This window comes from Hemitrygon akajei, chromosome 12, assembly GCF_048418815.1.
Source record: "Hemitrygon akajei chromosome 12, sHemAka1.3, whole genome shotgun sequence".
In the NCBI taxonomy this organism is placed as follows: domain Eukaryota; kingdom Metazoa; phylum Chordata; class Chondrichthyes; order Myliobatiformes; family Dasyatidae; genus Hemitrygon; species Hemitrygon akajei.
The window spans coordinates 99,201,281-99,223,525 of NC_133135.1; the positions used below are offsets into that span (position 1 = coordinate 99,201,281).

General features: G+C 42.5%; 1 protein-coding gene across 4 annotated transcripts in view; it reads left to right on the top strand.

The window, feature by feature from the left end:
• Positions 1-22,245, top strand: part of cop1 (COP1 E3 ubiquitin ligase) — a 158,671-nt gene that overhangs the window by 24,537 nt on the left and 111,889 nt on the right. For 3 of the 4 annotated variants that reach the window (XM_073063745.1, XM_073063746.1, XM_073063747.1), the window contains exon 3: positions 14,087-14,184. In XM_073063745.1, coding sequence (XP_072919846.1) covers positions 14,087-14,184 — 98 coding nt within the window. Of the gene's footprint in view, positions 1-14,085; positions 14,185-22,245 lie in introns of those variants that run through there. The other variant, XM_073063748.1, reaches the window with a different exon arrangement.

The window sequence follows — 22,245 nt, forward strand, 5'->3', positions numbered from 1 at the left end:
AGACAAGCTTGTCAGGAGAGTGTGTGCTAAGCATACACTATTCATTCATTGTCAAATGACATGAGCAATCATGGTCTTGAACATCATACACAAAATGCTGGAGGAACTCAGCATTTATGGAAAAGAGTACAGTTGATGTATCGGGGTGTGTGTAGAAACTTAGAAACATAGAAAACTGACAGCACGTACAGGCCCTTTGGCCCACAATGCTGTGCCAAAATTGTACGTACTTTAGAAATTACCTAGGGTTACCCATAGCCCTCTATTTTTCTAAGTTCTATGTACACCAGGAGTCTCTTAAGACCCTATTTTATCTGCCTCTACAGCCATTGCTGGCAGCCCATTCCATGCACTCACCACTCTCTGCGTTTTTAGAAAAAAACAAACTTGCCCTGACATCGCCTCTGTACCTACTTCAAAACACCTTAAAACTGTGCCCTCTCATGTCAGCCATTTTAGCCCTGGAAAAAAGCCTCTGACTATCCACATGTTCAATGCCTCTTACACACCTATATCAGGCCACCTGTCATCCTTCATTGCTCCATAGAGAAAAGGCCAGGTTCAATCAACCTATTCCCATAAGCCATGTTCCCCAATCCAGGCAACATTGGTCTCCTCGGATTCAAATGCAACCCGTCCATTTTGTACAGGTCACATCTGCCACAAAAGAGGCCCCAGTGATCCAGAAACTTGAATCCCTGCCCCTTGCTCCAATCCCTCAGCCACACATTTATCCTCCACCTTGCTCTATTCCTATACTCACTGTTATGTGGCACAGGCAGTAATCCCGAGATTGCTACCTTTAAGGTCCTGCTTCTCAACTTCCTCCCTAACTCCCTGTAGCCTGATTTCAGGATCTCCTCCCTTTTCCTACCTATGTCGTTGGTACCAATATGTACCACAACCTCTGGCTGTTCATCTTCCCACTCCAGGATATCGTGGACATGATCAGAAGCATCTTGGACCCTGGCACCTACCATCCATGTTTCTTTCCTGTGTCCACAGAATCAGCTGTTTGACCCCCTAACTATAGAGTCCCCTATTACTGCTGCCTTCTTCCTTTCCCTACCCTTCTGAGCCACAGGGCCAGACTCTGTGCCAGAGGCATGGCCACTGTTTCTTCCCCGAGGTAGGCCAACCCCACCCCCCAACAGTACTCAAACAGGAGCATTTATTGTTAAGGGGGACAGCCACAGTGATACTCTCTAGTAGCTGACTCTTGCTCTTCCCTCTCCTGACCGTTACCCACTTATCTGTCTACTGAGACCCTGGTGTGACTACTTGCCTATAGCTCCTCTCTATCACTTCCTCACCTTCCCACCTTCCCTGACCAGACAAAGGTCATCCAGATGCATCTCCAGTTCCCTAATCCAGTCCCTAAGGAGCTGCAGTTCAAGGCACCTGGTACAGATGTGACCTTTCAGCAGGTTGGGAGTCTCCCGGACTTCCCACATCTGACACCCAGTACAGAACAACAGCCTCACACATACTTCCTGTTTCTGTTCTTCACAGGTAACTTACCTCACCTCGACCCGTTATCCCTGAAGCCCCTCTTACTCTGACTCACTCTACTCGGTCACCTGCTCCTCTGGCACTAGCTCTATAAAGCTGTCTTCTTTTTAAACTCTTCCGCTGGTCTAACTCGCTGACGTTCACACACTTGGGCAGTTGTCCCTCAATCAAACCACTGAAGAAAAAACTGTCTCCTTGTAAACTCTTCCTGCTGGACTAACTTGCTGACCTCTATACGCTTGCTTGATCCCGCGATCTCGGATGTTGCTCTGCAGATTTTCTTGTTTGTGGTTTTGACCATGATTGTTCTACAGAAAAATTAGCTAAGAAGTGGTTTGCCATTGCCTTCTGGGCAGTGTCTTTACAAGGCAGATGACCCCAGCATGTCTTTACATGACAGGTGACCCCAGCCATCATCAATACTCTTCAGGGATTGTCTGTCCGGCGTCAGTGGTCGCATAACCAGGAGACGTATCTCCATCCCACCAGTCAAAGCCTCCACATAGTAGCTCCATCTCTGATCCTACAATTGTGAAAGAAAGTTGGAAACTTTTTTTTAAAGTTAGCAGTTTCCAAATGCTGTAATTCCAGAAACTTAATGGAACTTATTAAAATGTGAATCCAGCACTTGGTTGAGGCTGATTCTTCATCTGTTTCCATTAGTGACCAATCACAAGGTCAGATGTGGAGATATTGGCTGATAATTGAACAATATTTGATTCCCTTCACCACTGCTCAGAAAAGGAAGCACAGGATATTTATGTACGGCAATATTTAGGCAACTGAGCAAGATTTAGAAATAAGTCAATAGACCATAAGCCAGTGATCCATTTTCCCTCTCAACCCTAAGCTGCTCTCTTCCCTTATCCCTTCATGCCCTGACCAATCAAGAACCAATCAATCTCTGCATTAAAAATATATAAAGATTTCCACAGCTGCCTTTGGCAAAGAATTCCAGATTCACCACTCTAAATAAATTCCTCTTCATCTTCGTTCTCATCTGAGGCTGTTCTCTCTGGTCTTAGATTCTCCCACCATAGGAAACATCCTCTCTACATGTACTCTATCAGGACCTTTCACCATTTGATAGGTTTCAATGAGGTCACCCATCATTCTTCTGAATCCTAGCAAATACAGGCCCAGAGCTTTCATACACTCTTAATATGACAAGCCATTCAATCCTGGAATCATTTTCGTGAACCTCCTTTGAACCCTCTCCAGTTTCAGTACATCCTTTGTAAGATAAGGGGCCCAAAACTGCCCCAAGTGAGGCCTCACCAGTGCTTTATAAAGTCTCAGCATTACATCCTTGCTTTTATATTCTGGTCCTCTTGAAATAAATGCGAACGTTGCATTTGCTTTCCTTACCACAGACTCAACCTGCAAATTAACTTTTGGGGAATCCTACACAAGGAATCCCAAGTTCCTTTGCACCTCAGTTTTTTTTGTTTTTTCCCTCCATTTAGAAAATAGTCAAATCTTTTCATTTTTTCTACCAAAGTGCATGACCATACACTTCCTGACACTGTATTCTACCTGACACTTCTTTACCCATTCTCCTCATCTAAGTCCACCTGTAGCCTCTCTACTTCCTTAAAAGTACCTGTACTTCAACCTATCTTCATATTGTCTGCAAACTTTGCAACAAAGCTAGCATCCAAATTATTGATATATAACATAAAAAGAATTGGTCCCAACACAGACCCCTGTGGAACACCACTAGTCACCAATAGCCTACTAGAAAAGGCTCCCTTTACTTCCACTCTTTGCCTCCTGCCAATCAGCCAATGCCTTATCCATGCTAGAATCTTTTCTGTAATACCGTGGGCTTGTAGCTTGTTGTGCTGCCTCGAGTGTGATACCTTGTAAAAGGCTTTATGAAAATCCAAGTATACAACATCAGCTGATTCTCCTTTGGCAATCCTGTTGTTGTTTCTTAAAAGAATTCCAGCAGATTTGCCAGGCGAGATTTTCCCTTGTGGAAACCATGCTAACTGGCCTATTTTCACATGTGCCTCCAAGTACCCTAAGACCTCATTCTTGATAATCGACTCCAATATCTTCCCAACCACTGAGGTCAGACTCATTAGACTAGTTACCTTTCTTATCTCTCCCTTCTTGAAATGTGCAGTGACATTTGCAATTTTCCAGTCTTCAGGAACCGTTCCAGAATCTAGTAATTCTTGAAAGAGCATTACTAATGCCTGCAATCTTTTCAGCCACCTCTTTCAGAACCCTGGGCTGTACTCCATCTGGTCCAGGTGACTTATCTACCTTCAGACTTTTTAGTTACCCGAGAACCTTCTATCTATTAATGGTAACTTCACACATTTCATGACACTTGACACCTGGAACTACCACCAAGTTGTTAGTGTCTTCCACAGTAAAGACTGGTGCAAAATACTATTCAATTCATCCACCATCTCCTTGCCCCCATTACTACCTCTCCAGCATCGTTTTCCATCGTTTCAATATCCACTCTCGTCTCTCTTTTATACTTTATGTATCTGAAAAAACTAGCTTACTTTTGTGTTCTATCTTTATGTTAATGGCTTTTTTAGTTGCCTTCTGTTGGTTTTTAAAAGCTTCCCAATCTTCTAATTTCCCACTAATTTTTGGTCAATTATATGTCCTCTTTGGCTTTTATGGTGGCTTTACTTTTCTTGTTAGCCATTAGAACAGTTCTTCCCCTCTTGGGATGAATATATCCTGTGTCTTCTGAATTGCTTTCGGAAATTCCAGCCATTGCTGTTCTGCCATCAACACTGTCAGTGTTATTTTCCGATCAATTCTAGCCAGCTCCTCTCTCATGCCTCTGTAATTCCTTTTACTCCACTGTAATACTGAATTGATCCGACTTTAGTTTTGCCTTCTCAAATTTCAGGGTGAATTCTATCACATTATAGTCACTTGCCCCTAGGGGTTAATTTACCTTAAGCTCTCCGATCAATTCTGGTTCATTGCTCAACACCCAATTCAGAATAGCTAATCCTCAAGTGGGCAAAACCATGAGCTGTTCTGAAAAGCTATGTAGCGATGTGCTACACACAGCGCTGAAATAACGACACGCAGTCGGTAAGTCGTTTCGAGACTAGTTTATTCAAACTTCGTGGCACTGGCATTTAATCCCTAGCGCCCGCCCTCTCCGGGCGGAAATGATGTCAGAGGTGCATTACCAAAGTCTCCCCCCACGCGCTGGCTATTTGTGAGCCGGTTTGCCTGTGCAGAAAGTGGGTCGCCACAGTTATCTAGTAGACACTCTAGAAATTCCCTCCCTGGACTGCAGCACTAATCTGATTTTTCCCAATTTGCTTTTATATTGAAATCCCCCATAACTATTGTAATTTGGCCTTTTGGCATGCATTTTCTATATCCTGTTATAATTTGTAGAACCTCCCTGTACTACTTTTTGGGGGTCTGTATTCAACTCCATTAGGGTTTTTTTTAACCCTCACAGTTCCTTAGCTCTATCCACAAAGATTTAACATCTTCTGACCCTATGACACCTCTTTCTAAAGATTTGATTTCATCGTTTACCAACAGCAATGCTGTCCTTCAACCTTCCTACCAGTCCTTTTGATACAATGTGTATCCTTGGACAATAGGCTCCTAGCTATAACCTTTTAGTCATGATTCAGTGATGCCTACAACATCATACATGCCAATTTGCAACTGTTCTACAGATACACCTATACTATTCTGTGTAGTGCGCACATTCAAGTATAACGCTTCCAGTTCTGTTTTCACCCACCTTTTATGTAGCCTCATCCTGTTGACTGCAATTTTACTTTATCAGCAACCTCTCTTCAGTACACTTTGCCTCTGTTTGTAAACCATCTACCTCATCTTCAGCGCTATCATCCACTTTTCCTTTGATACTGCTTGCATTGAAATATGCGCTGCTCAAGACAGTAGGAACCTTTCGATTCCTAACTTTGTTGGAGGACTAACCAACATCTGCTTCCACGACATCTAACTGTTCTGGTACTTTTGTTCCCATGCCCTGCAACTCCAGTTTAAACCCCACCATGCAGCATTAACAAACCTTCCCACTGGGATATTAGTCCCCCTCCTGTTAATGTGCAAATTATCCCTTCTGTACAGGTCCTACCTTCACTGGAAGGGAGCCCAATGATCTAAAAATCTTGTCCTCCTTCCTATACCAACTCCTATGCCACGTACTGAACTATATAATCTTCCCAGTTCTGGCATCACAGCAGGTGGCACTGGTGGCAATCCTGAGATCACAACACTGGAGGTCTTGCCCTTTAACTTAGTACCTAACTTACTGAACTCTCTATGCAGAACCTCATCACCAGGTTCTACTCATGTCATTAGTACCTACGTGGACCATGGCTTCTGACTGTTCACTCTCCCACTTAAAGAATACTAATAGGTGGCACGTAATACTGACATTGCATGAGAGTCCAGCTATCCGCTGTTGACATTCAATACTGTCTGTTATTCACATCAATGTCTCAGGTTGCTATTGATCAGAAACTCGTGGGCTAACCACACAAGTATGATGGCAACAATAACATGTTAGGAACTAAGTATCCTGTGTGTGGAGATACAGGATCCTTGGGTCTCAAAGTACCAGGTTCAGGAACATTTATGACCCTTCAGCCATCAAGCTCCTGTATCAACATGGATGATTTAATGCATCTCAACTTTGAATTGATTTCACAATCTATGGACTCACTGTCTTCTTCAACTCATGTTCTCCGTGTTATTTATTTACTTTGCCCAGTTTGTTTTTTGCACATTGGTTGCTTGTTTAGATAGATAGATACTTTATTCATCCCCATGGGGCAATTCAACTTTTTTTCCAATGTCCCATACACTTGTTGTAGCAAAACTAATTACATACAATACTTAACTCAGTAAAAAATATGATATGCATCTAAATCACTATCTCAAAAAGCATTAATAATAGCTTTTAAAAAGTTCTTAAGTCCTGGCAGTTGAATTGTAAAGCCTAATGGCATTGGGGACCTCTTCATCCTGTCTGAGGAGCATTGCATCGATAGTAACCTGTCGCTGAAACTGCTTCTCTGTCTCTGGATGGTGCTATGTAGAGGATGTTCAGAGTTTTCCATAATTGACCGTAGCCTACTCAGCGCCCTTCACTCAGCTACCGATGTTAAACTCTCCAGTACTTTGCCCACGACAGAGCCCGCCTTCCTTACCAGCTTATTAAGACGTGAGGCGTCCCTCTTCTTAATGCTTCTTCCCCAACACGCCACCACAAAGAAGAGGGCGCTCTCCACAACTGACCTATAGAACATCTTCAGCATCTCACTACAGACATTGAATGACGCCGACCTTCTAAGGAAGTACAGTCGACTCTGTGCCTTCCTGCACAAGGCATCTGTGTTGGCAGTCCAGTCTAGCTTCTCGTCTAACTGTACTCCCAGATACTTGTAGGTTTTAACCTGCTCCACACATTCTCCATTAATGATCACTGGCTCCATATGAGGCCTAGATCTCCTAAAGTCCACCACCATCTCCTTGGTCTTGGTGATATTGAGACGCAGGTAGTTTGAGTTGCACCATATCACAAAGTCCTGTATCAGTTTCCTATACTCCTCTTCCTGTCCATTCCTGACACACCCCACTATGGCCGTGTCATCAGCGAACTTCTGCACATGGCAGGACTCCGAGTTATATTGGAAGTCTGATGTGTACAGGGTGAACAGGACCGGAGAGAGTACGGTTCCCTGCGGCGCTCCTGTGCTGCTGACCACCGTGTCAGACCTACAGTCTCCCAACCGCACATACTGAGGTCTATCTGTCAAGTAGTCCACTATCCAATCCACCATGTGAGAGTCTACTCCCATCTCCGTTAGTTTGTGCCTTAAGATCTTGGGCTGGATGGTGTTAAAGGCACTAGAGAAGTCAAGGAATGTAATCCTCACAGCACAACTGACCCCATCTAGGTGAGAGAGTGATTTGTGCAGCAAATAAGTGATAGCATCCTCCACTCCCACCTTCTCCTTATACGCAAACTGAAGAGGATCCTGGGCGTGCCTGGTTTGTGGCCTCAGATTCTGTATTATCAGCCGCTCCATGGTCTTCATCACGTGCGACGTCAAGGCAACAGGTCTGAAGTCATTCAACTCCTTTGGTTGTGGTTTCTTCGGTACCGGGACAATACAGGATGTTTTCCACTGTCTGGATTTCCACTATTCTATTGTATTTCTCTGTTCTATTGTCAATGCCTGCAAAAAATTAATTTCAATATAGTATATGGTGACATATATAGATACCTTAATAAATGTGTATTCAACTTTGAATTTCAATTTGCTCTCAATATGATTCCCAAAAGCCTTTCCATGAGTTGAAAGTGCAATAGAATACTTATCACTTGCTTTAGTATCAATTGTTTGGTGACAATAGAGTGCAGTTGAAACAACACTCCAGAAGATTGATTCTGCCCAGATTGGCCCCCAATCCACCATCATGAATAGTCACTCCCTGCACTAGGCGCATTGTGGCTTTTGTGTGTGTCATCTATGAAATGTACTTCATTTGCTTGCCTAGGTTGCTGTCAGTATCTTTCAAGTCGACAGCGTCTATCATTAATAGGATAGGACTAGCAAGGGTATGTCAGCAGCTGCCAATTTCCCTCCAAGTCATCGTTCCTCCTTTATATAGAGTTTAAATTTTGAAACTTGCTACTCAACACTGGAAGCATCTTCATGAAAAGGACTGTAGTGATTGAAGAAGGCAACATGCTACAACCTTCTTGGGCTATTGGCAATAATTATTGTCTTGACATCAAAGCCCAGAGTAATTTTGTTTTGATGAGATTGTCTTATCACTAAAGGTGTGAGAGAACACCAGAATGTTTTGTAATAATTATTAGTTTCAGGCCTACACAAAGGGTGCTATTTTGGCTGCTTTTTCCAGCCTGTCTCCTCCCAATTCAGCTCGCTATATTGGCTGTCAAATTGTGGCCTTTACCTGTGGATAAACCATTGACTTCACATTTCTACATTTTTAGTTTCTTGTGAATGAAGCTCATTGTATCCATTTGTGGAGATTCAAATCAACATTTTGTCTATAAACCTAGAAAATGGTTGAAAGTGGCTTCCTGTCAAATGAGACTTCTATCTGCTGTACTTCTCATTTCCCTGCCACAATTAATTTTTTTTTAGTATTTCCCTAGTCTGGCATGTTTTTCCTTGACTTTGTTTCAGTCCGACCACTCTTAAAATTCAAATTCTTGAATACCTACCCAAGTATCACAACTTTCTCAGTGAGATGCTTTCACTGCTTTATTCCTTTGTCTCTGCAGGAAGTAACATTGTGTGAAATGAAATTTCTCAATTCATCTGTGTCTTTTCCATATTTCACTCTCACAATTCTTTGTGTTCATGACTGTCCACTTAGCATTCATATCCCCATTGTATCCATCACAGATACAGACTCCACTGAGCACTTCCTTGCCAAATCTGCTGTCCTTTTAATGTTCCCTTTGTCTGTGGCTCTGAAAAGAGTTCTGTACTTTGAATCAAGTAATCCCAACTGTTTTGCCTTTGGCCTTCTATTTTCTCTTCCATTGTGGAGCTATGTATCGGCTATTCTTGCCCTAGTTTTCCTTTAGCCCTTTTAAGATCATTAGTCTCTCATTTTGAAACCTTCTCCAGCATAAGCCCTTATCCCCAATTTGTTTACATCTGACAAGGCACAAGATCGAATCTATATGACAGAGGTTTGGCTCAGCTATTCCAGGCCCAATCTGGACATTTAAGCTATTACATAAAACATAGAAATGTTGTGCCGAATATGTAACCCACTCTAGAATCTGCCTAGAATTTCCCCAGCGCATAGCCCTCTATTTTTCTAAGCTCCATGTACCTATCTAAGAGGCCCTTAAAAGACTCTATTGTATCAGCTTCCACCACCACAGCTGGCAGTGCATTCCATGCACCCACCAGTCTCTGTGTGGGAAAACCTACCCTGGATATCCCCTTGATACCTATTTCCAAGCACCTTAAAACTATGCCCCCTCGTGTTAGTCATTTCATCCCTGGGAAAAAGCCTCTGACTATCCACACGATCAATGCCTCTCATCATCTTATGCATCTCTGTCAGGTCACCTGTCATCTTTTGCTTCAAGGAGAAAAGGCCAAGTTCACTCAACCTATTCTCATAAGGTACACCCTCCAATCCAGACAACCTCCTTGTAAAGAGTGGACAGAGGAGAGGTTGAGAAGGCACCTTCGGCATCGAAATCTAGGCTTGGAGTGATTCACCAGCAGCGGAGCCCAGGTTCTAGTGTGAGGTTACCAGATTATTTTCAAGCCTGACAAAATAATCAATGTTCAGGATTATCCTGAAGTGCAAAGTTAACTCCCATCCTCTTAAAACCCTAGTGGTCATCTCAAGGGTCACGTTCCTAAGGATTGCATTCTTAGCTGCTTACCCTCTAAAAGCCCCTTATTCCAAACTTTAGTTTCAAGTTCAGTTGTCATTCAGCCATATGAAGCAGCTTTCCTCTGGGAACAAAGTACAAAACACTGTACCAACAGCACATATAATTATGATCACAGAAACATATACAATTACAAAAAAGTATTAAAAAATAATAATGTAACCCAAGTCCATGAGTGTCATGACCTGTAGATGTTGATGGTGCATGGATGTTGTTCTGGAGCTATGCTACTGCAAGACCAAGCCCTCAGCAGTCCCTCATCTTGCGCAAGTGCAGCTACAGCTGAACGGTTGTCTTCCATTATGGAATTCAGTGGAACACAGCTACCTCCAGCATCTCCTTCCCCGGTTGCTGCAATAGGTGACCTCGAGGCTGAGGGCCTGATCTGTGCCCAACTGAGGCCATGCTGCTCCCCCACCATCATCCCCACCAATGAACCTTTGAATTGGACTCTCAGTATTCTAAATTATCAGTGTCCAAAAGGGTCTTGCAATCACAATTAAAATGTCCAAATCAAGGATTTCCACTGATTGTTGGATCGTGCACTGCCTCCGCACACTGACTCTGATCCCTGCTTCCATGCTGGCAGAAGCAGGCTGCAACTCAATGTCCAACAAGTCTAGCTCCACTGCTATTGAGCAACTTGCTGGTGGGTTAGAGCTGCAGTACTTGGTGTTCTTGATACTCAGCAGTATCTTGTAATTGTTTAAAAAAAAGACATAAAGAACAAACAGTTACACCTTTGGACCCAGAGCAGCTGATGCGTCTGAACATGTTGCCATCTTACTGGAAGCCAGAAATTTCCTGATTATTCTTGTCTACAGTTGCTAGTTTCTCTCTAATCTTTTGTCATACTGCTATCTATAAGAGAACTTTCCAACTCGGACCAATTCAGGAAAATTGTTAATAGTCCTTCCCTGTGTATCATATTTCTTTCACCTTCAGATTTGCTGTTATTACCCTTCACTAATCCTTGAGGTGGCTGTCATTGCAGTGGCTGTCATTACAGTGTCTATAAAAAGTATTCACCCCTGCCTTGGAAATTTTCGTGTTTTATTGTTTTACAACATTGGAATCACAGTGGATTTAATTTGTTTTTTTAAAACACTGATCAGCAGAAAAAGACTCATTTGTGTAAAAGTGAAAACCAATCTCTACAAAATGATCTAAATTAATTTGTTCTCTCTTGACAATTCCAGATATACCTGAGGTCAGGATCAATCTTGAGTCCCTGAAAACCTACCAGGCAGAATTGCTAACTATTTTATAACCATGTTATCCAAGTAACCTGGAGATGGTCAAGTCAGGATGATTTGGAAGGGATTTAACCGCTGTATTTTGCAGAAATTATATATTGTAGTCACACTGCATCAGTATACCTCTTTCAGCTATCTCTGCTCAAAGAAAGTCCAGACTTTCTTTGTTTCAGACATGCTCCAGCCCAAGCAACATCTTAATGAATCTCTTTTGCATCCTTAATGCAATAATATCCTTCCCAAAGTGTGCTTACTGCAGCTGTGGCCATCTATATTCCACTTGTGGCCTCATTAGTGTTTTATAACATTGTGCCATAACCTCACTGCTCTTGTGTTCTTTGCCCCGGCTAATGAAGACGAGAATTCCATTTGTTGTCTTTACCATTTTTTGTCTGTACTTTACCAAGGTACAAGAAAAGATTTGTGAACCCTTTGCACTTACCAGATTTTCTGCATTAATTACTCATAAAATGTGGTCTGATCTTCATTTAAGTCACAATAATAGAAAAACACAATCTGCCTAAACTACTGTACTTTTATGTCTTTATTGAACCCATTAATCATTCACAGCCAAGACTGGAAAATATATGTGAACCTTTGTATTTAATAACTGGTAGAACCTCCTTTAGCACCAGTAACCTCCAGCATACATTTCCTGTATCTGCTAATCAGACTTGCACAATGGGAAGGAGGAATTTTAGACCATTCATGCATACAAAACTGTTTCAGTTTTTCAATATTTCTGGGGTACCTTGCATGAACAGCCCTTTTCAAGTCATGCTGCAGCATTTCAATTGGGTTAAGGTCTGGGCTCTGACTTGTCCATTCCAAATGCCAATGTTAGAAACTATTTTATAATTACTTGGCTTATTCCAGCTGCCTTTTTTTTGAAAAGAGTTACTACATTTGCTGTCCAGTCTTCTGCTACCTTACCTTTGTCTGCTGCCTTGACTCCCATAGCAAACCAGGATTCATTTCACTGACATTGGGAGTTGTTTTAACTTTATCTAATTCCTTTATAATAATTTGTTGTATTTCCCTCTCCCAGCTATGTACAATGTCCTTTAGTGAATAAAGATGAGCAATGTTCATTTAAGATCTATCGTATATTCTGATTCCACACTTAAATTTTAGTCACTCAATGGGCCCTTTTCGTGATTCCCTTTATATATTAAATGCTTCATCTTCTCTTTAATGTTGTCTGCTAGTGATATTTAATGTTTCTCTTTACTGTCTTAATTCCTTTTTAAGTACTCCCTATGCTCTTTGAAAATAGGAAGGTTGCTGATTAATACAAAGAACTCTGGATTTAGGTTCTGTACAAGAGAAAAATGGAAACCTGTGGCAGGCCCAGAAAACTGAAATAGGAGGGATGCTGATTAGTACAGTTTTCTGGGCCTACCACAGGTTTCCATTTTTCTCTTGTACAGAACCTAAATCCAGAGTTCTTTGAATTGCTGTCCATATCTTTTACCCTTCACAGAACACATTTTTTCTTGAACTCTCATTATTTCATTATTTAAAAATGATGCTACTTGTCCAATTGCATATCGCGCTGCAAGTATCTGCCCTAGTGTACATTTGTCAGGCTTTGCTTTACAGTATTGATATTGACCTATCTCATTTGGGACCTTGGCTTGCTGGCCATTCTTATCTCACTCCTTACTTGAAGTCTTTTGACCTGAAATGTCCACTGTTCATTTTTACACCATAAGATGCCACCTGATTGAGTTCTTTCCGCACTCTTCTTGTGTTCTTGATTTCCTGAGCCCTAAATTTCACAGGAGGCATGGTCACCCTGTGACAGTATGGACTCGGTGTTCACAACCGCATCCAGTACCTTCTCTAGTTAGGCTGGCTATCTATGCCAGTGGTACCCAACCACCAGGCCGCGAGAAAACAATATGATTTGACGATATGAGTCAGCTGCACCTTTCCTCATTCCGTGTCATGCACACTGTTGAACTTGAACGCACGCGAGGTCATTACGCGCATGAAGTCATTACCCACACAAGGTCATCAGTCGTCTAAACGCAGTGATACCCCAGTGCCAGGGATCACTGGTTACCCTTGGGTAACCAGCCGCCTCGCGTGGCCAGCGAGAAGTACTGTTGCTACTGGCCTGGAGCGCGAACAGATGGGCACTGCCTCTAAACCTTTTTAACACACCGAATGATGTAGGGAACCCGGTGCTAAAATATTCGCAGACGACCTAATTCGGGCTCAAGGTTTCATAGGTAGTTGAGCAGCTACCTCGCTGCAATCTACTGAAAGTCATCCCTCGAGCCAAACTTTTGTCGGCCAATAGATCCTACTTACCTACAAGGGGGGCGGGCTCAGTCGCTCTTGTCCTCTCACTGGTGTGTTGCAATGATTTTATATGTTCATATGAGGAAAATATGCACTGTGTGTTTAATATCCACATGTTACTTAAAATGTTATGATGCTATTGACTTATAAGCGAGTTATAATTAACTTCACTATATTCATGCGAGGAAAATATTCGCTGTGTGTTTAATATAAAATTCGTTTGATAAACCCTTTTAGACATGAAATTGAGTGTATTAGCCACTTATAAGTGACTTATAGTTGACTTATCACCTATATTCCAGTTGTGATTAACACCACCACCCCCACCCCCGTCGGCCGGTCCACAAGAATATTGTCAATATTTAACTGGTCTGCGGTGCAAAAAGTTTGGTGACCCCTGATTTATGTTCTGTTTGGAGTAGTTGTTAGATCCAAGTTGGTGTGTTTAATTATTGAACAAAGATGAGCCCTTGAGTAAGTTTAATAATGAATAGGTAAAATGAAATGCACTGTAAACTCATTTGGGTTAAAGATGATTATTCTAACTTGCCACCTGCTCTTTCTACAGCTATAAATGTATTCGGCAGAGCCTTGAGGTCAGTAACCGGTGCCCGAAGTGTAATTATGTGATTGATAATATTGATCAGCTGTATCCTAACTTTCTAGGTAAGTCTGTGTTTGCAAGTTCAGATCGTTCAATAGTATCAGTAAAGCTGATCAATAAAATAACGTGTGTAGTAGAGTTATAGAGCACTACAGAGCAGATCAGGCCCTTTGGCCCATCTAGTCTATGCCAAACTATCATTCTGTCTTGTCCCATCAGTCTGTACCCCCCTCCCATCCATGTAGTTATCCAAACTTAAACGTTGAAATCAAATCTGCATCCACCACTTCTACTGGCAGCTCGTTTTGCGCTTGCTACCTTCTGAGTGAAGAGGTTGCCCTTAAGCATTTCACCTTTCACCCTTAACCCGTAACTTCTAGTTCTAGTCTCACCCACCCTCTGGAAAAAGCCTGCTTGCATTTTCTCTGTCTGTACCCTCATAATTTTGTATCCTTGTATCAAATCTCCTCTCTTTCTCCTGTGCTCCAGGGAATAGTCATGATCTATTCAACCTTTCCCTATGACTCAGGTCCTCAGGTCTTGGCAACATCCTTTGAATTTTTTTTGTAGCCTTTCAATCTTCTTGATATCAACCCTGTAAATAAGTGACCTGAACACAATACACAAATTTGGCTTCACCTACATCTTGTACAACTTTAACATAGTATCTCAACTCCTGTACTGAATACTTTGATTTATGAAAACCAATGTGCTAAAAGCTCTTTATGACCCTATCTACCTGTAATGCCACTTTCAAGAAATTATGGATCTGTATTGCCAGATGCCTTTGTTCTACTGAATTCCACAGCACCCTACTTTTCATTGTGCAAGTCCTACCCTGCTTAACTCTCCTAAAGTGCAACACCTCACACTTGTCTGCATTAAATTTCAGCTGTCATTTTTCCAGCTGGTCCAGCTCCTGCTGCAAATTTTGATAGTCTTTCACGCTGTTCATTAGGTCCCGCAAATTTGCTGATCCAGTTAACCACATTATAATCTAGATTGTTAATATAGATGACAAACAGCAACAGACCCAGCACTGATCCCTGTGGCACACCATTAGTCACAGGCCTCTAGTCAGAGAGAAAGCTATCTAGTATCACTCTTTGGCGGTTTCTGCGAAGCCAAGGTAGAATCCAATTTACTACCTCATCCTGAATGCCAAGTTACTGAACTTTCTTCAACAACCACCCATATGGACTCTTGTTAAAGGCTTTGCTAAAGTTTGTGTAGATAACATTCACTTCCTGGAAGACTCCTTGGAAAAACTCTTGAAATTGATTAGATACGACCTACCACTCAAAGTCATGTTGACAATCCCTAATCAGCACCTGTCTAAACAAAGACTTGTATATCTATTCCCTTAGAATACCTTTCAATAACTTGCCCACTACTAATGTCATGCTCACTGGCCAATTATTTTCCAGCTTATTCTGTTTTTGCCCTTTATGAAACAACGGAACAGCATTTGCTATCCTCCAGTCCTCCGCACCTCACTTGTGGTTACAGATGTTTTAAATATCTCTGCTAGGGTCCCTGCAATTTCTGCAATACCCTCCTACAAGGTATGAGGGAACACCTTGTCAGGCCCTGTGGATTTATCCACCCTAATTTGCCTCAAGACAGCAAGGTAGTTGTGCAGGTGGTGCATACAGGGAAGAATACAGGCATGACGTAACTTAGGAAGGCATGGCCAATTTCAGTTGACTGCAAGGAATTTTCATTAATTTGATCAGGTAGTTAATTGATAGAAAGCATGGCACAATGGCACTTGAAATGAATGGCATAAATCTGACAAATGTGAGTTTATACCAGTATAATAATTTATTCTCTGAATCAGTGTGACTAGAACAGTTAAGAAAATGCATGTGATTACAATAAAGTGGCATGGGAATGGGCTATTTGGCCTAGGTAGTCTGTATGACTCTATTAATGTTTCACTAAATCTCTGTATGCCTTGTTTTACTGATTAACTAGCCTTTCATTAGATACACCCATATCATTTGCTTTAACCACTTATTGTGCTAGTGAGATTTATGTTCTTGCTACTCTTTGATAAAGAAATTTGTACTGAATTGCATCTTGAGTTTTGGAGGGAGGCCGAGGTAGGTGTCCAATGTTATACTGAGCTATTGGTGATCTTCAGTCAGAAATATTGCCACATTGTTCCACTGGACACTAGAGGGAGTTTGAGTCTATCTGATCCACGTTATACATTTCATGTAGTCATTTAAAATATCTGATCGAGGAGATCATTTAGCCCTTTGTGCATTGACCAATTGAACAAGAGTTGTCCAGCCTGATTCCGCCTTCCAGTGTTGGATCATGGCTCTTCAAGTATACACGTACTGGAGATTAAACTGCAGGAAGAACTCAGCAGGTCTGGCAGCACCTTGTGGAGGCAAAGAGATGGTTGATATTTCAGGTCAAGATCCTGCATCAGGAATGTGTGTAAAGGGAAGATAGCTGGTATAAAGAACTGAGAAGGAGGGGTGTGGCAGAGGCCGGTGGAAACAAGGTGGTGATGGTGGGGGCGATGGGTCGTGAAATTTAACAGATAGAACTTGGTGGAGAAAGGGAGGGGAAGGTTAGGGTAGATGATAGATGGAAACAGATAAGGAAGGATGATAGAACCAGAGGATGGGGAGCGATAGCAAAGGAGAAACAAAATGTATAGATATATGGGTGATGGACAAATGCTGTTTTAAACATGTGTGTTTCGTCCACCACCCGTTTGAAAAGTGTATTCTGCTCCCCAGCTCCTCCTCAGAGTCTTGCCTCATCTCTCCTCTAATGCTTCTACCAATTACTGGTATTCGATTAGAGTCATACAGGCCCTTCAACCCAAATGACCATGCCAAACACAGTAGATGAATATTTAACCTAATATTCTGACGGCCCAATCAGCGGCAGGAGCAGGGCATAACGACAAGGTTCCTCGCAGGTTTGCGACACTTGTTTAAAAGTACAGAAGGGACAAGTGGGGCGGCCATTGTTGGGAATAGGCCAGTGGTAAGAGTAGAAGTGTCAGGCTTTGGCTCGAAAGAGGCATTGGGTCTGGGTAAGTTTCTGTTAAGGTTCCCCTTTTCCCCTCTCTTAGTGTACCTACTGTAGTATATGACCATTGTGGTGGTGGGAGTTGGAGTCCTGGGAGACCCAGAGTCTCCAGGGAGTTACATCTGCATGAAGTGCATCCAGCTGCAGTTTCTTGAAGAATGTATTAGGGAGCCGAAACGGCAGCTGGATGTCCTTCGGCTTGTAAAGGAGCGTGTGGGATAATCGATCAGAGTTGCAGGGAAGTAGACGTTCCTAAATTGCAGGAGGCAAATAGCTGGATGACTGTCAGAGAAACGGAAATGTGAATAGGCAGTTAGCACAGAGCACACCTGTTGCCATTCCCGTCAATAATAAGTATACAGTTTTAGATTCTGTAGTGACCTTCCAGGGGAATGTCATGGAGACCGGTTTATTGGCACTGTGCAAAAGAGTGCAGAAGGGAAAGAGGGAGAAGAGGAGAGCAGTAGTGATAGGGGACTTGAGAGTCAGGGGACCAGGCAGGAGATTCTGTAGATGTGAATGGGACACCTGGATGGAATGTTGTCTCCCAGTTGCTAGGGTAAGGGACATCTCAGATTGTGTCCACAGCATTTTGTATGGGGAGGGAGAGCAGCCAGATGTCTTCATACATATTGGTACCAATGACATAGGCAGTAAAAGCAAAGAGGTCCTGAAAAGAAAATCTAGAGAGCTAGGTAGAAAGCTGAGAAGCAGGACCTCCAGGGTAGTAAATTCTTGATTAAAAAAAACACGAAATGCTGGCAGAACTCAGCAGGCCAGACAGCATCTATGGGAGGAGGTAATAACGACGTTTCGGGCCGAAACCCTTCATCAGGAGTGAAGTAACATGGGATAGTCGAGGGGGGATAAGAAGTGGGAGGAGGGATAAAGTAGAGAGCTGGGAAGTGATAGGCTGGAGGGAAATGGGCTAGGGGGAAAGTGGAGAATTATGGGAAATAAAAGAGAAAGAAAGGTAGGGCTGGGGGGAGAGATTATAGTGAGGGGGGAAAAAGAGAGAGAGAGAGAGAGAACCAGACTAAAATAATAGATAGGGATGGGGGTAAGGGTGGGGGGCAGGGGTATCAATGGAGGTCAGTGAGTTGGATGTTCATGCCGGCAGGAAGGAGGCTACCTAGGCGGGAGATAAGGTATTGCTCCATCGACCTGCATGTGGCCTCATCTTGCCCCCCCCCCCCCACCCCTTACCCCCATCCCTATCTATTATTTTAGTCTGGTTCTCTTTCTCTCTCTTTTCCCCCCTCACTATAATCTCTCCCCCCTGCCCTACCTTTCTTTCTCTTTTATTTCCCATAATTCTCCACTTTCCCCCTAGCCCATTTCCCTCCAACCTATCACTTCCCAGCTCTCTACTTTATCCCTCCCCCCACTTCTTATCCCCCCTCGACCATCCCATGTTACTCCACTCCTGATGAAGGGTTTCGGCCCGAAACGTTGTTATGACCTCCTCCCATAGATGCTGTCTGGCCTGCTGAGTTCTGCCAGCATTTCGTGTTTTTTTATTTATTTCCAGCATCTGCAGATTCACTCGTGTTGCCTTTTAATTTCTTGATTGCTGCTTATGCCATGTGCCAGTGAGGGTAGAAATCCCAGAGTGATTTGGCAGATTAATGTGTGGCTGAGAAGCTGGTGCAGGGGGCAGGGCTTCAGGTTTTTACATCACTGGGATTTCATCTGGGGGAAGCATGACCTGTTAAAAAGTGACGGGTTGCACGTGAAGCCGAGGGGGACCAAAATTCTCATGGGTAGGTTTGTCAGAGCTGTTGGGGTTTAAACTAATTTGGCAGAGAGGTGGGAACTGAAGTAAAGGGATTCAGGATAAGATGGATGGTAAAAAAGCAAAGCTACCATGTAGTCAGACTGTCAGCAAGTGCAGGTAGATAATGAGACAAAATTGCAGCCAGCAGGGTGAGCATCAGTGCATTGGGGATGCAGAATCAAAAAGGGTAGCAAATACAGTGCTCGCAGTGTTATATCTCAATGCATGGTGTATAAGAAATAAAGGTGGATGATCTTGTTGCACTTTTACAGATAGTCAGGATGACGTTGTGGCCATCACTGAATCATGGCTGAAAGATGGTTGTAGTTGGGAGGTGAATGTCCAAGGTTACATGTTGTATCAGAGGGATAGGAAGGTAGGTGGAAGGAATGGCATGGCTCTGCTGGTAGTGAATGGCAGCAAATCAATAGAAAGATGTGACATAGAATCAGAAAATGTTGAATTCTTGTGGATTGAGTTAAGAAACTGCAAGGGTAAAAGGACTCTGATGGCTCTTATAAACAGATCTCCCAACAATAGCAAGGATGTGGACTACAGATTACAATGGGAAATAGAAAAGGCGTGTCTAAAGGGCAATGTTATTATAGTCATTGGAGATTTCAGCATATAGGTTGATTGGGAAAATGAGGTTGATAATGGATCTTGAGAGAGTGAGTTTTATCAAGCATCGTTAAGTTGAGCCTACCAGGGGATCAGCGATACTGGATTGTGTGTTTTGTAATGGACCAGAAGTGATTAGCGAGCTTAGGGTAAAAGAACCTTTAGATGGCAGAGATCACAATTTGATTGAGTTCAATTTGAAATTTGATGGAGAGAAAGTAAAAACTGACATAGCAGTATTTCAGTGGAGTAAAGGAAATTACAGTGCTGTTAGAGAGGAGTTGGCTAAAGTAAATATGGAAGGAGATACTGGCGGAGTTGGCCAAAGTAATTTGGAAGAAGATGCAGAGCAGCAATGTTGTGAGTTTCTGAGAAAAATGAGGAAGGTGCAGGATAGATGTATTCCAAAAAAAAAAACACTCCTATGGCAAAATAGTACAACTGTGGCTGAAAAGGGAAGTCAAAGCTAATGTAAAAACAACACAGCAAAAATTAGTGGGAAGACAGAGGACTGGAAAGCTTTTAAAACCCTACAAAGTAACTAAAAGAATCATTAGGAGGGAAAAGGTGAAATATGAAAGCAAGCTAGCAAACAATATTCAAGTGGATAGTGAAAGCTTTTTCAGGATGTAAAAAAAATAAGAGGTAAGAGTGGATATAGGACTGCTAGAAAATGAGGCAAGAAATAATAACGTGAGACAATGAGATGACAGATGAACTAAACGAATCTTCATTATGGAAGTCACTAGCACTGTGCCAGGTGTTAAGGATGTGAAGGAAGAGAAGTGAGTGCAGTTATTATTACAAGGGAGAAGGTGTTCAAAAAGCTGAAAGACCTAAGTCAAGATAAGTCAATCGGACCAGATGAACTGTATCTTAGGGTTCTGAGGTAGCAGTTGAGATTTTGGAGGCACTAGTAGTGATCTTTCAATAATCATTGGACTCTGGCATGGTGCCAAATGACTGCAAAATTGGAAATGTCACTCCACCCTTTAAGAAGGGAGGAAGGCAGCAGAAAGGAAATTATAGACCAGTTAGTTTGACCTCAGTGGTTGGGAAGATGTAAGAGTCAGTTGTTAAGGATGAGGTTATGGAGTACTTGGTGACACAGGACAAAATGGGGCAAAGTCGGCAGGCTTAGCATAAGGGAAATTCTCGCCTGACGGACCTGTTGGAATTCTTTGAGGAGATTACACGTAGGATAGATCAAGGGGATGTAGTAGATGTTGTATTTTTGGATTTTCAGAAGTCCTTTGACAACGCGCCACAGATGAGGCTGCTTACCACGTTAAGAGCCCGTGGCATTACACCAAAGTTGCTAGCATGGTTAGAGCATTGGCTGATTGGTAGAAGACAGTGAGTGGTAATAAAAGGATCCTTTTTTGGGTGGCTCTCAGTGACTAGTAGTGTTCTTCATGGTTTGGTGTTGGGGCTGCTTTTTATGCTGTATGTCAATGATTTGGATGACGAAATAGATGGCTTTGTTGCCAAATTTGCGGATGATATGAAGATTGGAGGGGCAGGTAGTGTTGAGGAGATAGGTAGGCTGTAGAAGGATTTAGACAGGTTAAGAGAATGAGCAAGAAAGTGGCAAATGAAGTACAATGTTGAAAAATGCATGGTAGAAGAAATAAATGTGTTGACTGTTCTCTAAATGGGGAGAAAATCCAAAAATCTTGGGGTCTTGTGCAGAACATCCTTAAGGTTAACTTGCAGGTTGAGTCGGTGGTGAGGAAGCCAAATGTACTGTTAGCATTCATTTCAAGAGGTCAAGAATACAGGAGCAGGGATGTGATGCTGAGGCTCTGGTGAGGCCTCACTTTGAGTATTGTGAACAGTTTTAGACTCCTCATCTAAGAAAAGATGCGCTGGCATTGAAGAGGGTTCAGAAGAGGTTCCCAAGGATTTTCCGGGAAGGAAAGGGTTATCAAACGAGGAATGCTTAATAGATCTGGGTCTGTACTCTTTGTAATTTCATTGAAACCTTTTGAATGTTGGCAGGCCTAGACAGAAGATGTGGAAAGGATGTTTCCCATAGTGGGGGAGTCTAGGACAAGAGGGCACAGCCTCAGGATAGAGGGGCGTCTATTTAAAACAGTTTCTTTAGCCAGAGGGTGGAGAATTTGTGGAATTTATTACCACAGGCAGCTGTGGAGGCCAAGTTAGGTGCATTTAAGGCAGAGCTTGATAGGTTTTTGATTAGACATGGCATCAAGAGTTACGGGGAGAAGGTCGGGAAGTGCAAGAATTTGGAAAAGGCTGAAAAAAGCATTTCTATAGACCTGAATGTTCATCAGTCCACAGTAAGAGAAATTGCCTACAAATCCAGGGTACTGTTGCTACTCTCCCTAAGAGTGGAGATCCTGCAAAGATCACACCAAGAGCACAGTGCAATACTGAAGGAAGTGAAAAAGAACCCAAGGGTAACAGCAAAAGACCTGCAGAAATCTCCAGAACTTTCAGGTCTGTTCAGGTGTCCACTATAAGAAAAACACTGAACAAGAATGGTGTTCATGAAGGACACTGTGGAGGAAACCACTGCTCTCCAATAAAAAAAACATTGCTGTACATCTCATCTTTATTAAAGATCACCTGGATGTTCTGCAATGCTTCTGGGACAATATTCTGTGGACAGATGAGACAAAAGTTTAACTTTTTGTCAGAACTG